Raw genomic sequence first — 16,143 nt, 5'->3', positions numbered from 1 at the left:
CACTACAAAAACAATGATAATAATCCGGAGTGAGGCTTCATAAACTGCTGAAGGGACCTTACAGGCTTAAGGCGGGGTGGGTGCTGATAGGGGTGGGAAAAATTCACGACATCTTGCAAAATAGAACACTTTGGAGATGTTTCGTGAATGTGATATTTTTGTAATAACTGAGTAAGGCAGACCATGTTGAACCATTATAACAATATTTATAAATAAATAAATAAATATATATATATATATATATATATATATATATATATATATATATATATATATATATATATATATATATATATATATATATATATATATATATATATATATATATATATATATATATATATATATATATATATATATATATATATATATCAATATATATATATATATATATATATATATATATACATATATATATATATATATATATATATATATATATATATATATATATATATATATATATATATATATATATATATATTTTATTTTTTTTTTTTTAAATATATATAATCAATAATGATATCAATTCTAACTAAATTTTTTTTGCTCACTGTACGAACGTAGGTTTTGCGGAACTTGTTTCCATTTTAATTAATATATTATTTTACTGTAAATGACAATTATTATTTTTTTCTTTTAATATAAATAACTTCAGCTTCGTTTCGGAATACATTTAACAGTTTATAGATAATACGATTAAATATATGCCAAAATAAAGAATATAATAAGTGGTTTGTCTAATAAGCAAAATGTAAATATGTTTGCACGTCCGCTTCACCTGTATTTTTAGAGAAAATGTGTGAAGGGATCCTATTTGGATTTATAAGTTATAACCCCAAATACCTCTATTTAAAATTGTCTTTAATTCGCTAATAATTTGTAGCGGTTGATCTTATCAAGACCATGATAAAGTTTAAATATTGTTAAATAAGTTTTTAGACATCTTTAGTTTCTTATATATTTTTTTTATAATTTGGATATATGAAACCTGAAAATTGTGTGGTAAAATAAAATTATTTAATAATATTAACTTATTTAGAGTCCCACAATTATAACTTAAGTACATTAACAATAAATATCATCATCTTAAAATAATAAACTTGAAAAAAGGTTTTGCATGATTTTAATCAAACTTTCTCGGTACCAGCATCATTATTTGAGTAAATAAAGAAAACATTATCAGAATATTATAATTTTATTAAACAGGAACTCCCAAATACTATAGTTATGTCCTATGTGTCACATGAATTTGTGAAATACATCAGTTGAATAATTCATAAAAAAATCAGTTTATAATTAAAATAATTCAAAACGAATTCAATTTATTCCCCTACAGTTGTGCCTTTCATTAATATTCCAATCAAGCCGACCCTTAAAAACTCATTATTTTTTCTATTATCAGTCGAAGATGTTTAAATAATGCCGGATATGATCATTTAATTGTGCGCTGGCACCCCTAACGGCAACGAAATGCACTTTCATTTCAGATTTCCCGCGTTTCCTCCCCGTCCCGGAAGAGACTTCCCGCCACCCTCAGTTTCCCCGAAGCCTCCTTTTATACTGATACAGGTGGGGCGGCGGGCGGAGGAAAGAGGGATGATCTTAGTAAGGGTTGCTTTAGTTATTTCATACATTACACATACTGCGGAAGTCATTTGGTGATTGGAAAATAGGTATGACGCATCCCTTATTTAAAAATAAGGGATGCGTTTTATAAAATAGAAAATATATTAAAATTAGTTATTTTTTGTATTATTTGAACGACTATAGTACAATCGGGCATGAAGTCACATTTTTACTAAAGATAGAATTAGTAAGTTAATATTTAAAAAAAAATCTAAACGAACCGTGACGCATCTCTAATAATCTTAAAAAAATATATTTTTTTGTTAAAAATATTATTATTGAATTTATTATTTATTTGCTTTGACAACAAATATGATTGGTTAAAATTGAAGAATGATATTCTTAGACGGATATTCATAGCCTTTTTTTTAAAATTCTTACCCACTACATTCATATGAAGGGATTTTCAAAAAATGTGTTATCGAGAGCCACAACTAAAATTTCATTAAATTTAGTTGACAGTAACGACGCTTAAAAGTTCGACAAATGATTATATCTATAAGTATGTACTCTTGTACGAGTGTGGGTATCCAGCCCCCAGAACTCTGGTCATAGATACTATTGTCTTTTTTAATGCTATTACCATATAGTGAAAATATATTCTTATCAAATGTATCGAATAATCCAGTGAGTAGAACTGATCACCTATGCACAATGCACGGTGCCTATGCACAATGGGGTGCGGAAAGGGTCAGAAATGCAAAGCATTTTTGTTACTAACTGCACAAATGAAATTATTTCATCTTAATTCAATCACAATCTTAGACTGAGCGATTTCTTACTTCTAAAATTCATGGATATTTAAAAAAATATTTTTAAAAAGTATCAAAAAGTGTTGAGTGTAAATTTGCAAAGATAAATAAAAGATAGCATCGCAATTGCAATGCAACTAAATAATATTTTTGGCCTTGCTTACTTCCGTCATAGTTGCCCTCGTGTAGTTAAATCCTATAATATTTATATTTAAAATACAAAGCACAGAGGTCATTCATCATTCTAGTTATCGAATTATTATATTAATATTAATGCGTCATATGTTTTTTTATTGCAAAAAATAATGACGTATTTAAATATTTTTCCCAAATGATGTTCCATACAATGCTAACTAGATAGATGTGATTATAATATTATTATTCGTATTAATTTGAATGATATATTTTTCGCTCGTGAAAAACACATGTTTTTGTGAACAGCAAAACTGTTAAAAACATATAAATAAATATTTTTAAAAACAAGGTTTCACAAATGCACTTAAAAGGGAGTATATATAAATATATACACTCCCATTTATACTTAATTTTTTTCTTTTATTTTTTTATAAATTTTTATTATTAGAAGCACTTAATTTGTAGTCAGTCATTTAAAAAATTTTTTACATCTTTTTTACAAAATTTAAGTAATGTTAGTATGTTTGTATATAACTTCTAATCGAGATTTTTGTCTACCGGTTTCGAGACGTACCCGTCTCTTCGTCAGGACAATCACTATACCAGCATATATATCTATTATCTCTTTTATTCTTGATTTTATAAGAACTTTCAATTCTATCACGTGTACGGTACTGAACGTGCATTTTTTGTATTGTTTGTTAAACATTGATAAAAATCGCGCTGAATAAATTACATGTTGTAATCAAGAAATGTGCACTGACTGCATTCCCGATGATTGTAGCCTCATAAATAATTTACCGCCCGTTGTCATTCCAGTTGGTACTAGGGTACAATAATTCCTCCCTTTCCGTGTTTCCCTTTACAGCCATCTTGGTGGCGGGAGAGGAATCCGGGATGTTCCGAACTATTCTACAATAATTGGCAGTATCCCTTGATTTTAATAGTTCAGTAAGCATGTCTTGATGATAATTCTCCATTCCTAACTCAGCAAAATTTAATGTTATTAAAACTATTTATTATTTATTTTTTGTCAAAAATAAATTAAAATAAATTTCTAATTGGAGATAATCCAGATTTGTGGACAAAACTTGGGCACACTCAGTGTTGTAAATAAATTAACTGGTAAACTTATAAGCTGAAATTAAAATAAATTAAAAGGATGTTTACAACATTTTGAGTGTGTCTAAATACTTGTTCACAAAATCTGGATTATCTCCAATTACAGGAGTTCTTCTTCTTTGGTCTCAATCCTGCGGATTGGTCTGCAACAACAGATGACGTCCCTTTCGCCATTCTAGCCTATTTTCGGAAGTCCTCTTCAGCTCCTCATACGTCGAGCAGCCCATGTCTTCGTATAAGTCGCTTAGGTATTCGCGGAGTTTACAGGAGTTATTTTCATATTATATTATCATAATTCAAAAGGATGTTTTCTAGCGTTTCTCATGTATGTGATTATAATCCAATATTCGGACCTCACAAATAAATGAAAGAGTTTTTACTAAAAAAAAAAACTTGTCTCTAGTGAAATTGTAGTGATTCAACCACTACGTTTCGAAAATTGCATCATATTATAAATAGAAGTGTCGAAAATTTGAGTAGTGTGGTTGTCATTCATGGGTAAATTGGTGATTGTTACACGTGTGTAAAGTGATCACATAAACCGGCCTATAACGGTCGTAAACCCCGTAAATGTCCAGAATTCCATATTATTCTTCATCTTTGTTGAGTAATATGAAAAAAACTCCTATAATTGGAGATTATCCAGATTTGTGAACAAGTATTTGGATACACTCAAAATGTAGTCATATTTAAATTAATAATCTCAAAATGGGTCTTACGAAGTGATTAAAAAAAAAACAAGACAACTATTTAATTTTTACGTCGATGTTCATTGTCAAAATCATGGGTTAAGTTATTTCCAATTATAAAGCGGAAACATTTTCGCGTTGGATTTATAACTAACTTCGTTTAAATGCATCCCCATTAAAAATTATACAATGCACCCTTCTGATCCCCCACTTTACGCGGGATGGTAAATGAGCCAAATTATGACGAGATTCCGAAGAGAAAATCCTCGTTAATGAAGCTAATTTCATTCTTCACCCGGCATAGAATTCATACAAAGCCAAAAGCGTACTTAAACTTTCCAATTCAAATTCCCGAGGCTTGGAAACCGAGCGGACGAGGAAGCTTATAAAGTAACCCTTTTAAATCATTAATAATCTATGGCCATTCAGAATTCCTCTTTCATATTTATTTATTTTATTATATTCGGACATAGTAAGTATCGACCTAAATATAGAAAAAAACAACTGTTTTTGACTTTATTAATGTAAACACGACTAGTTTCGGGAACTACTCCTACAAAGGTTTTTGTAAAAAAGAAAAAATTCAAAACTAGTTTTGTGTTTTAAATTTCGGTGGTTATATTTATCCGCCTCTATACTTGACAATCATGAGTTCAATGGTAAATGTTACCTTGTAATGTGAAATGATCAACTTAACCGGTCAATGAGAGGTCATAATCCCTGTAAATGCCTAGGTTTCTGTTTTCTTCAGTATCTGTGTTTGAGATATCAATTAAAAAATCTTGAAATCAATAACTTCTGTTTTATTCATTGTTCCGGTATCAATTTTGTGGTAAGACATGTTACAATGATTAAAGAAAACACTTGTTTTATATCACTTTTTTAATGACTACATGTTTCGGAAGTTAAACTTCCATCATTCAGGTCTGTATAATAACACGAGTTAGTCTTTAGTAAAACTTAAGTGGTATAAAACAAGTGTTTTCTTTTATTTTTTGACATCTCATCAAAGATGAAGAAGAATATGGAAGTCTGGGTATTTACGGGGCTGACGACCGTCATAGGCTGGTTTAAGTGATCACTTTACACACGTGTAACATTCACCAATTCTACCCATAATTGACAACCACACTACTCAAATTCTTGGAAGTTCTATATATATATATATGAATTAATTTAGAAACCTTGTTCTTGAATCACTAGAACTTCACTGGAGACATCTATTGGTGATATGTAAAGTGTTTTCTTTAATCATAATAACTTCTAAGCAGAGAAAATCCTAAAATTGTCTACAAAAATATTCACACACGTCAAAATATTGTGAATAAAAAATATTAAAAATAATATGTTACATTTTAACCTGGAATGGTATGTTTTTAAATGTATAAAATGATTTTTTAATATAACTATGTAAATTTGACTAAATTAATCGATTTCAGTGATAACCGAATTAGGCGCCCTTGAAGAAGTATTTTACGAAAATGGCGCTATAAAAGTTATTTAAATATATTATTATTACAAACCGAACGTCAATGACAAAAAAGATGAACTTAGACCTCTTGTCTCTTAGCACCTGGCATCAGCATTATTATCTAAAATGAATAATATTGCATACATGTAAATGAAAGAATTAGAAACTAAAAAAATCACAATACATACAGCATACAGACAGGCGCCGTGGCGTAGTTGGATAGACGCTCGACTGCGAAACTGGCGTTGTGGGTTCGATTCCCGCCAATTACAAAATAAATTTCCAAAATATTTATTTTCAATTGGTCTGGGTGCTTGTGATGTATTTTTCACATTCACCTCTCCCATCCTTACTATCCCACCTGCAGATAAGCTTCTAAAAAAAGAGGCTTTGCGGATTATTGCTTTCAATATGTATATATATATATATATATATATATATATATATATATATATATATATATATATATATATATATATATATATATATATATATATATATATATATATATATATATATATATATATATATATATATATACATATATATATATATATATATATATATATATATATATATATATATATATAATATATATATATATATATATATATATATATATAAATATATATATATATATATATATATATATATATATATATATATATATATATATATATATATATATATATATATATATATATATATATATATATATATATATATATATATATATATATATATATATATATATATATATATATATATATATATAAATATAATATATATATATATATATATATATATATATATATATATATATATATATATATATATATATATATATATATATATATATATATATATATATATATATATATATATATATATATATATATATATATATATATATATATAAATAAATATATATATATATATATATATATATATATATATATATATATATATATATATATATATATATATATATATATATATATATATATATATATATATATATATATATATATATATATGTATATATAAATCCTTTATTGTTTTTTTTGTAAATTTTGATAGTAAATTTATTCAATACATAAACAAGGTTTAATACTCACGATTTTACACTTAAGCGCTGAGGGCAGTTAAGGTTTGTATGATAAATATCGGTTGTTTAGATAAGCGATTAGTAATGAAATTCATGTTTGCGTTCAAACCATTTTCGTCATTGTTGTCAATTTAATTTAGTAGTATTGAGCGTGTCGTTAGTAAGTACCTACAACTGAGGAATAAAATACAAGGTTACATACAAACCAAACACACGTAGCTACATTTAATGGTACCACAAATATTGATTCATGTTATCTCTGTTTTTATATCTTTTTATATGCCTAGAGTAGAATTTAAAAAAAAATAGCAATGAGACCAGTGAAATGAGACAAGCATGCATAAATAGGTCGGCAACAAACACCTTCATATAGTATGCCGTATGTGTCATAAATAATTCTTTTTATTTTATTTTTATTATTTATTTATGATTTACAAACAGTGAACAACATATTACAAGAAATAAAATACAGTGCAATACAAATGGTTTGAATGTTTTTCATCAATTAGATGAAAACATTACACAAAAGCTTACAGAAACAATAAAGGTGCAGGTTAAATACATATATAAAGAATAGAAATATGGTTGTAAAAAAGAGTAATAACAATTAAAAGTAGTGAAATAAAAAAATTGAAGCAAAAATCGAAAGTGAAATTAAACTATGGTACTTAAGATACAAAATTCAAGACCCCCCCAGATGTGTGAAATCAATTTGAAATTGATTTCACCAATCTGGTAATAGACCTCTTGTGTTTCTCCGCGCCATCATTAAATATGTCGATGATGACATTAACAGTATTTTATAAATTATTATACAACCTTAGCATCCTAGAAACGGAGTAAAAGTGTGCCATATTATTGTTATATACTGGGAGAGAAAATTCTATAAATATATTATATTGGTATTTCAACGCAACTTGGTATTTATATGGCTTTCGACCTATCATTGGCTATTTTGAGTGATCACTTGATAACAATAAAATTTATAAATATTGTCAACGTTTCATTATCTATGTATAAGTTACTTACTTAGTTTTGTGTTTTTTCTGTAAATTGACCAATTATTGTAGGACCAATACATTGTAAGTATCAAAGATACCGCTCGTCCGATTTTTAAATAATTTCTTTTTCCTTTTGTTGGTATACTAACTGCGACACCTGCCGTAATAAATTGTGTTGTTTAGTGTAAACACTGAATTTATAATTTCTAGGTTCGCTGAATGTAATCATATTGGCCTACAATTTCAGCTTAATCACTTCACGCTCGCGTTCGTATTCTTGACCTTACAATTACAAGGAGTCAACGTCAAGTAATATTTTAGAAATTTTACATTTTTGTAGCAAAATAGTTTGAGGGCTTGAGGAGTAGTAGGTAGTAGAAGGAACATGGTCGCATACTGTTAGGCTTACAGTAATGTAGTTAGTCTTGTAGTCTTGCTTACAGAAATGTAGTTAATGTATGTATTTTATATTACTCCCATAAACAAATTGTCTTAAAATAGTCATTAATGACAAGGAAGAACAGAATTACATTTTTTGAGATTAAATTGATTAATTTTTACAATATATATATTTTTTTAATTCTGTGCTGGATTCAGGAAATGATCATTAAAGCAAGCCAATGGCCGGTAGTTAGACCTGTGAATACACATAATTCTATATTTACTTCGTAAACAAATATGTGCTCTATTTTTGCTTATAAATCTAATTTGTATTAACATATTATTGAGTTTACTTATAGACTTTTACAGTATATATGGACAACCCAACGGTGACCAATTAATTTGAAAATAATAAATATCATAAATGATATTTTATTTATTGTTTCGGCATTTATGACATATAATTAAATGATTTAGTAATTTACAAAGTTTATAATTTGGCGCACTCACGTATGATACAACTGGTCTAATTGGAACATTTATTTTGTGTAATTTGGGTAACCCGTATAATCTTGGAGTTTGGGGATTTTTATTAATAATAAAATCTTTAATATTATCAACAATGATAGTAGGGCAACGTTTAAGTACTTCTTTTAATTTCGTTTGATATTTAATCGTTGGGTCTTTTTTCAAAATTTCAAATTTTTCACTATCCAAAAACTCTTTACATTTGTTTATGTAATCAGTTTGATTTAAAATGACAATGCTATTTCGTTTATCTGATCTAGTAAAAATAAGTTCTTTATCGTTTAAAGTCCATTTTATATTGTTAACCAAAACACTTTCATTGTTCACATTCTTCTTTACTTTCGGTATGTTCTTAAATAAATCAGCACATCGATGTTTTAGAGATTTTATATACGGGTTCAATAACTAAAAATATTTCGAAAATCTTACCCTCCCATATCCAACCTGCATATTATACAATTAATAATTTACATAAAATCCTCGATAACTCAAAATCCAAAATTGATTTATTACAAAAAAGTGGTGTTTATGAAATTTCGTGTGGAGATTGTGATAGAAAATATATTGGCCAAACTGCGAGAAATTTAAAGATTAGAATTAAAGAACATCATAGCGGTCTTGTTAGTAATTATTTTTCGGAATTTGCAAATCATATCATAGATATTAATCACTCATTTCACTCTCATAAATTAAAATTATTACACCTTGTTCCATATAAAGGCCAAATTATGAATTATCTTGAAAATTTAAAAATACAAAAAAAAACCTGAATTCTAATAATAATTTATTTAATAATATATTGTTTCTAAATTCCTCGCCATTGCTTTCCATTTTTCCTTTGTTTTCAAACTCCGTTCCTTGACTAACCCCTTTCCCCTTACTTTCCCCTCTCCTTATTTATAGAACAATTTTATATTTTATATTTTAGTTATTATACAGACCCGAATGATGGAAGTTTAACTTCTGAAACATGTAGTCTATAATAAAACTCAAGTGGTAAAAAACGAAGTGTTTTCTTTAATCATTGTATCATAAATGATAGCTATCAGCCATAAACGAAATCAACAATTTTGCAATATTTATGGAATTTGGTAATTTGCTGTTTTTTTTCTCACACAATTATATAGGTTAATTTTTTAAATTTAATTTTTAGTTTGAATTTACGTGTATGCAGCACTTTGAAAGGAGTTATATTAAATTGAAAAATAATAATAAATTTACAACGTGTTTATAATTATTTCATATTTTTTTTCATCGGAATTCTTTCTTTTATTACCTACTTTGAAGTCACGTTTTGCTGAGTATTGCAATGAATCCGTCAAATAAATTACTTGATAATTATTTTCTCGGCATACTATACTACCGGAAATATCGTAGTGCAAATCCACAATAATAATATTATTAAGTATGCATAATTTTACATACAACACAATGATTACGAAGTTATACAGGTGATACCGGCATCAGTAATATTCAGGCGCTGGCGCAAGGTGAACTTATCGGGAACATGACAAAATGAAGCGGTTTACTCGTACGTCGAAATTTCTTTCCATTCAAGCGTTTGTTTTATTGTGCGTACTAGCGTTTGTTTCGTTAATTCTCTGTTACGTCGCATTCGGTCGAGATGGTGACGAAAGTTTGGAAGTGGAAGATGATAACACGTTTTCGGTGGACGATTTTATCAACGAGTTAGTAAAGAAGAAGCAAAAGGAAAATAAATCACTTAAAACCATATTAATGTGGACGCATAACTTCACGGATCCTTTCAGTTTTTTTAAATTCGGCCGGAATCATTTCGTAGACGCGGGTTGCCAGTTCAACAACTGCTACCTTACGAATAATAAAACGTATTTGGACCTTATAGAGTTCGATGCCGTTCTTTTCCACGCGCCGGAGTATACAAAGACGGGCAATCCCTGGCATCATCCCCAGCCTACCGCAAGGAGCCCTCGCCAAGTGTACATTTTAGCTTCCATCGAATCTGCTGCCAATTATCCCATTTGCGACGACCAATGGGAGGGTTATTTCAACTGGACCATGACATACATGCTGGATTCCGAAGTCCCTTGGGAGTACGTTGTCGTGAGAGATATTAATACTGACAAAATAGTCGGGCCCGGAGAAAATGTAAAATGGATCGAAGAGATGGCACCAGTTTCTGAAGATACGAAGAAGAATTTGAAAAAGAAAACGAAAGAGATAGCGTGGATCGTTTCTAACTGTCACACATTAAGCAAGCGCGAAAATTACGTGGAGGAGTTGAAAGTTGAAATGGATAAATTAAATTTAACTTTGGATGTTTACGGAAATTGTGGCACATTGCCATGCGACGATAATTGTAAGAAAAAACTGGGAGAAGAATACATGTTTTACTTGTCGTTTGAGAACAGTTTTAGTACTGATTATGTTACCGAGAAATTTTTAACCGCAATGCAAAATAATATGGTGCCGATTGTGAGAGGTGGTGGCAATTATAGCAGGTGAGTTTTATGAAATATTAATGCAATCTTCAATAACTTCATAGCTTAAATTGAATTTATTTGTCGTAAATAACTTTGTATTTCTAATTCATTTGTCAATTATGTCTTATGTACTTTTTTACCAATTAGGCAGACTTATTCACACTTGCCTTTAAAACAATCCTTATAGAGATAATTCCATACTAATAAAACGGTTAGACCGGTCTTCACCCCCTGTATCCTAACCTCTTCCTGATGAAAACCATAATGCATCCCTCAGACGAATGTGCGACAAAACGATACATGATAGATGTTCGAATGACGACATAAGGAGAGAAAGCAAGACATTATCGATAAAATTAAGAAAATTAAACAAATTTATGAGGCGAACGTAGTTGGAAATAGAAGCAAAAGAAGACAGAGGGAAATTTGACATGATCAAGTATGTCCAATACTTGAAAGCGGTCAGGCCAGGAGTCGAAATAATCCGCGTAATCACTTGTGCGATATTTCGTGAATTGTTCTAGGTGCATTTGCTTTAAGATTTATTAGAGCTTATCTTCACTGTCAAAAGGTGAGGTTATGATGTGCTTAACTAACATTTTAGAACGTTTCATTATTGTAAATTCACTCACAATGAAACCTGTAAAGTTGGAGTACAAGCCGTTGCTAGACTTCAGAATCATTGATATGTATGTGTTTTCTTGTACTTATTCTTCTCCGTCTTATTCCTCATCACTAAAGGTTGTGACCCTTGTGGATGCAATGAGTCTTCTCCAGCTATCTCTTGATTTCTTGTACTTATATCACTATAATGATGCATAGTGAGGAAAGGTGATCAGCCCTGAAACTTACATACGCCTAATTATTATTTTTTTAATTTTAATTTTTTAATTTTTATTTGTACACATGTATTTAAATTACATTTTTACATATTAAACACATTTTTTTTGCAGAGACCCACCAAGCCACCTTGTGTGTTAAATTACATTTTTACATATTAAACACATTTTTTTTGCAGAGACCCACCACCACGATTTTAACCTAATATACACACAAAAAAGAGAGAAAAATTAAGAATATAACCATTTTACAATTTTCATAAAATTAAATCTTGATCATTTACCCGTTCCTTTATTTTGCCTTTGTTCCATATTTTATTTTGAACTCTAATTCTGAACTCTAATGTAATTTCAGGTTTGCTCCTCCCAATTCATACATCGACGCAAACGAATATAGTCCATCAGAACTGGCACAACTCATCTATGCTCTGGCTCAGGATGTTGAGGCGTACGCCAAGTTCTTCAAATGGAAGCAGTACTATAGTTACCATTCCATCGACGACAGTTATGAGACGTATCCTCTCTGCAAGCTGTGCAAAGCTCTCAACAATGCCACATTAACAAGCGCCAGGATCAAGAACAATATCCTGCCTTGGTGGAACGGAAAACCAACATACAAGTACTGTTAATGAATGTGACTTGTGAGGTGTCATAGTGACCTTCTGTGCCTTTTAACTTAACAAAATCATAAAGTGTAAATTTGCTTGGCCTGATATTTTTACTTGGTTTTTCGGAACATTTCGCCCTTTGGAAAGTTCAAGTGAATAAATAATTTTTGAATAAGGTTATTTCTAAACATAGCCTCATCAAGTAACAATAGAGAAATATCTGTATTGAAAAACCCCGCTAAAAATTGATTTTATAACGAAGTATCCACCAAAAATAATTTACCTAATTTTTTGAATCCTCATCAAGTTAATAACGTAAATTTAAAAAATATTTTTAAAGCGATAAAAATCAATATAAACGCAATCCATTGCGATATGTTCAAATAAATTTCAATTCACGTAAATTAGAAATTTGGGTGATGATAGTAGTTTTTTACTTTCTTTACACTTTCGTTCGATCAAGAAACGCCACGTTGATAGTTGATTTTTGATATTAGTGCGAATAATTTAGATTAATTATTCATAAGTGAATTTATATATTTATGAATTATTTTAATGAATAAACATCATTTTACTCTGTAAAAATGTCAAATACACGCCACACTAATAATAAAAATTGTCAAAACCGATGGCACAAAGACTGTCCGAAGACGCGTGTGACATAACAAGGATAAGTTTTTTGGCTTTTATATTTATGTTTTAAATAATTTGTTATCTACTTTTATAAATATGTAAAATTCATAAAGTATTGGATAATATTTTTGGCTGTTACCCGTTACCGTAAGTTTAAAATATAATCGTTTACAATAATATTTTTAATAAAAGATTTTTTGCGACCATAGGACAATTTTTTTTGTATGATAAAGTCAATTAATTCTAATTGATTCAAAATAAATTTGAAGACTTGTAATCTGAAAATGTGTAAGACTGACTTACTGTTGATAATTCGTTATGTACAAATGTATTTTATTGACATCAATTTTCAATAAAAGCATAAAATAGATTTTATTTTTCACATATAGAAAAAAAAAATGTAGGATCCAATACAAAATTAATTTAATATGAAAATTAAATTTATTGTTAATTTTGTGATTTTTTACTTTAAGTGTTTTACAGAGAAGGTTACAAATATAACATTAAGGATTTTAGCTCAAGATTTAATCATAAATAGAATATCAAGAAAAGTCACAATAGACGGAGCAAATTTTTTGAGAAATTTTAAATTTTTTGAAAAAATACATTCAATTGTAGATAACGACCTACGGGGTAGCGCGGAGGCAGGGTGATATTCTCGTTTAAAAGTAATCTCAAATTTACATACTTTTCCCCATTGAAGATTCGGTAATGCCTGCATTGAAATGCAAAAATTATTGTAAATGCTGAAAGTTGCGGCGGACTTTTTAACTGAATTTAAACATTATGTATGTACGTAATATCATATACTCAAATAAATGAATAAAATTCTAGAATGTATGAATATATTTCGGAAAAAATCTATGATTCACGTTTTACATTGTACTTTAAGACGTTTCACAGAAATATTCCTACTATTGACACACTTAAATAAAAAAAACCCCATGACGACAATAAAGATTAAAATGCTTTTTTTAATTAAAATTTTCGTGACACTATTTGTAAATCGCTTTTATGTCGTTCAATTATATATATATATATATATATATATATATATATATATATATATATATATATATATATATATATATATATATATATATATATATATATATATATATATATATATATATATATATATATATATATATATATATATATATATATATATATATATATATATATATATATATATATATATATATATATATATATATATATATATATATATATATATATATATATATATATATATATATATATATATATATATATATATATATATATATATATATATATATATATATATATATATATATATATATATATATATATATATATATATATATATATATATATATATATATATATATATATATATATATATATATATATATATATATATATATATATATATATATATATATATATATATATATATATATATATATATATATATATATATATATATATATATATATATAAATATATATATATATATATATATATATATATATATATATATATATATATATATATATATATATAAATATATATATATATATATATATATATATATATATATATATATATATATATATATATATATATATATAAATATAATATATATATATATATATATATATATATATATATATATATATATATATATATATATATATATATATATATATATATATATATATATATATATATATATATATATATATATATATATATATATATATATATATATATATAAACATGTATATTAATTTTTCTCGTGAGTATACAATACTTTTACGTTTACGTATAATAATAATAACAAAGTAAATTTTCTCAATGTATTTAATTCCATGATGTATGATGTTTTAAGGCGTGTTCTTATACAACAAACATAAAAAAAATCACATGCATTTAATGAATGTTCCTGCTTTCCTATCAATTATAAATAATTAATCTTTAAGGTTTATTTAAAAAAAAATGCGTTGTCACTTTTTACAATCATACTCGTACTTCATACGTCTCAACAATAAAATATTTTTCGCAAACATTTTCAGTATGTTTAAATACGTGTTCACATATAAGAAATTGCAAAAAATAAAAAGATCTCTGCAAAATAAAAGCAATCTTCTCAATCCAATCATAGATGGCTGTTGTGAACTCAATCACGGAATGCCATGAGATGGATTATGATACACATATGACTTAATTTGAGTAACGTGCTTGTCAATCATGGAAAGAATGGTGAATATTACAATGTGAATTGATCACTTAACCAGCTATGACAGACCATAAATATTGTAAATGACCAGATTTCTATATTCTTCTTCATCCGTGTTGAGATGTCAAAAATGTTTATATTTTGGTATTGCTAGCATATTACAATTTTATATATTTGAAAAAAAAAACTATGGATTCGTAATAGCAAATTCTAAATACGAAGACACCGGAAATTCATTACTAGGTGATACACATAAAGTCAACTTGAAGAACGTCGGTTGAATTCGAGATCTAAGATCTGGCGTGGAATCATGAATGTCACATGTTTATCATACCGCAAAACATGTCAATAGAAACGGTAACAGTTTAATCATCTAAATGCAGTCTACATTCACTCGAATTTGCTGCGATTTCATCAGAACTTCCCTCTAATGAACTAAACACGGTGACCCAAAACTAGTGGGTTAAAATACTAATATAATATTAAGATAAAAAAAAACATAAAAAAATGTGAGCAGCTTTGAGAGTGTGTATATAATACTTTTATATAACATCGCAAAAT

At 27.4% G+C, this 16,143-nt stretch overlaps 1 protein-coding gene across 1 annotated transcript; it reads left to right on the top strand.

Moving 5' to 3' along the window:
* Positions 1-10,278: 10,278 nt before the first annotated feature.
* Positions 10,279-14,360, top strand: LOC148309924 (lewis-type alpha-(1,3)-fucosyltransferase-like). Its single transcript, XM_088259284.1, has 2 exons — positions 10,279-11,296; positions 12,473-14,360. Exons 1-2 carry the CDS (start codon positions 10,332-10,334, stop codon positions 12,744-12,746), a joined length of 1,239 nt encoding a protein of 412 aa, XP_088115410.1. The 5' UTR covers positions 10,279-10,331; the 3' UTR covers positions 12,747-14,360.
* Positions 14,361-16,143: the final 1,783 nt, after the last annotated feature.

Source organism: Brachycentrus maculatus, unplaced genomic scaffold, assembly GCF_059751285.1.
Source record: "Brachycentrus maculatus isolate JH-2025_06_01 unplaced genomic scaffold, ASM5975128v1 h1tg000115l, whole genome shotgun sequence".
NCBI classification, from domain to species: Eukaryota; Metazoa; Arthropoda; class Insecta; order Trichoptera; family Brachycentridae; genus Brachycentrus; species Brachycentrus maculatus.
This window is presented reverse-complemented; position numbering and strand designations above follow the sequence as displayed.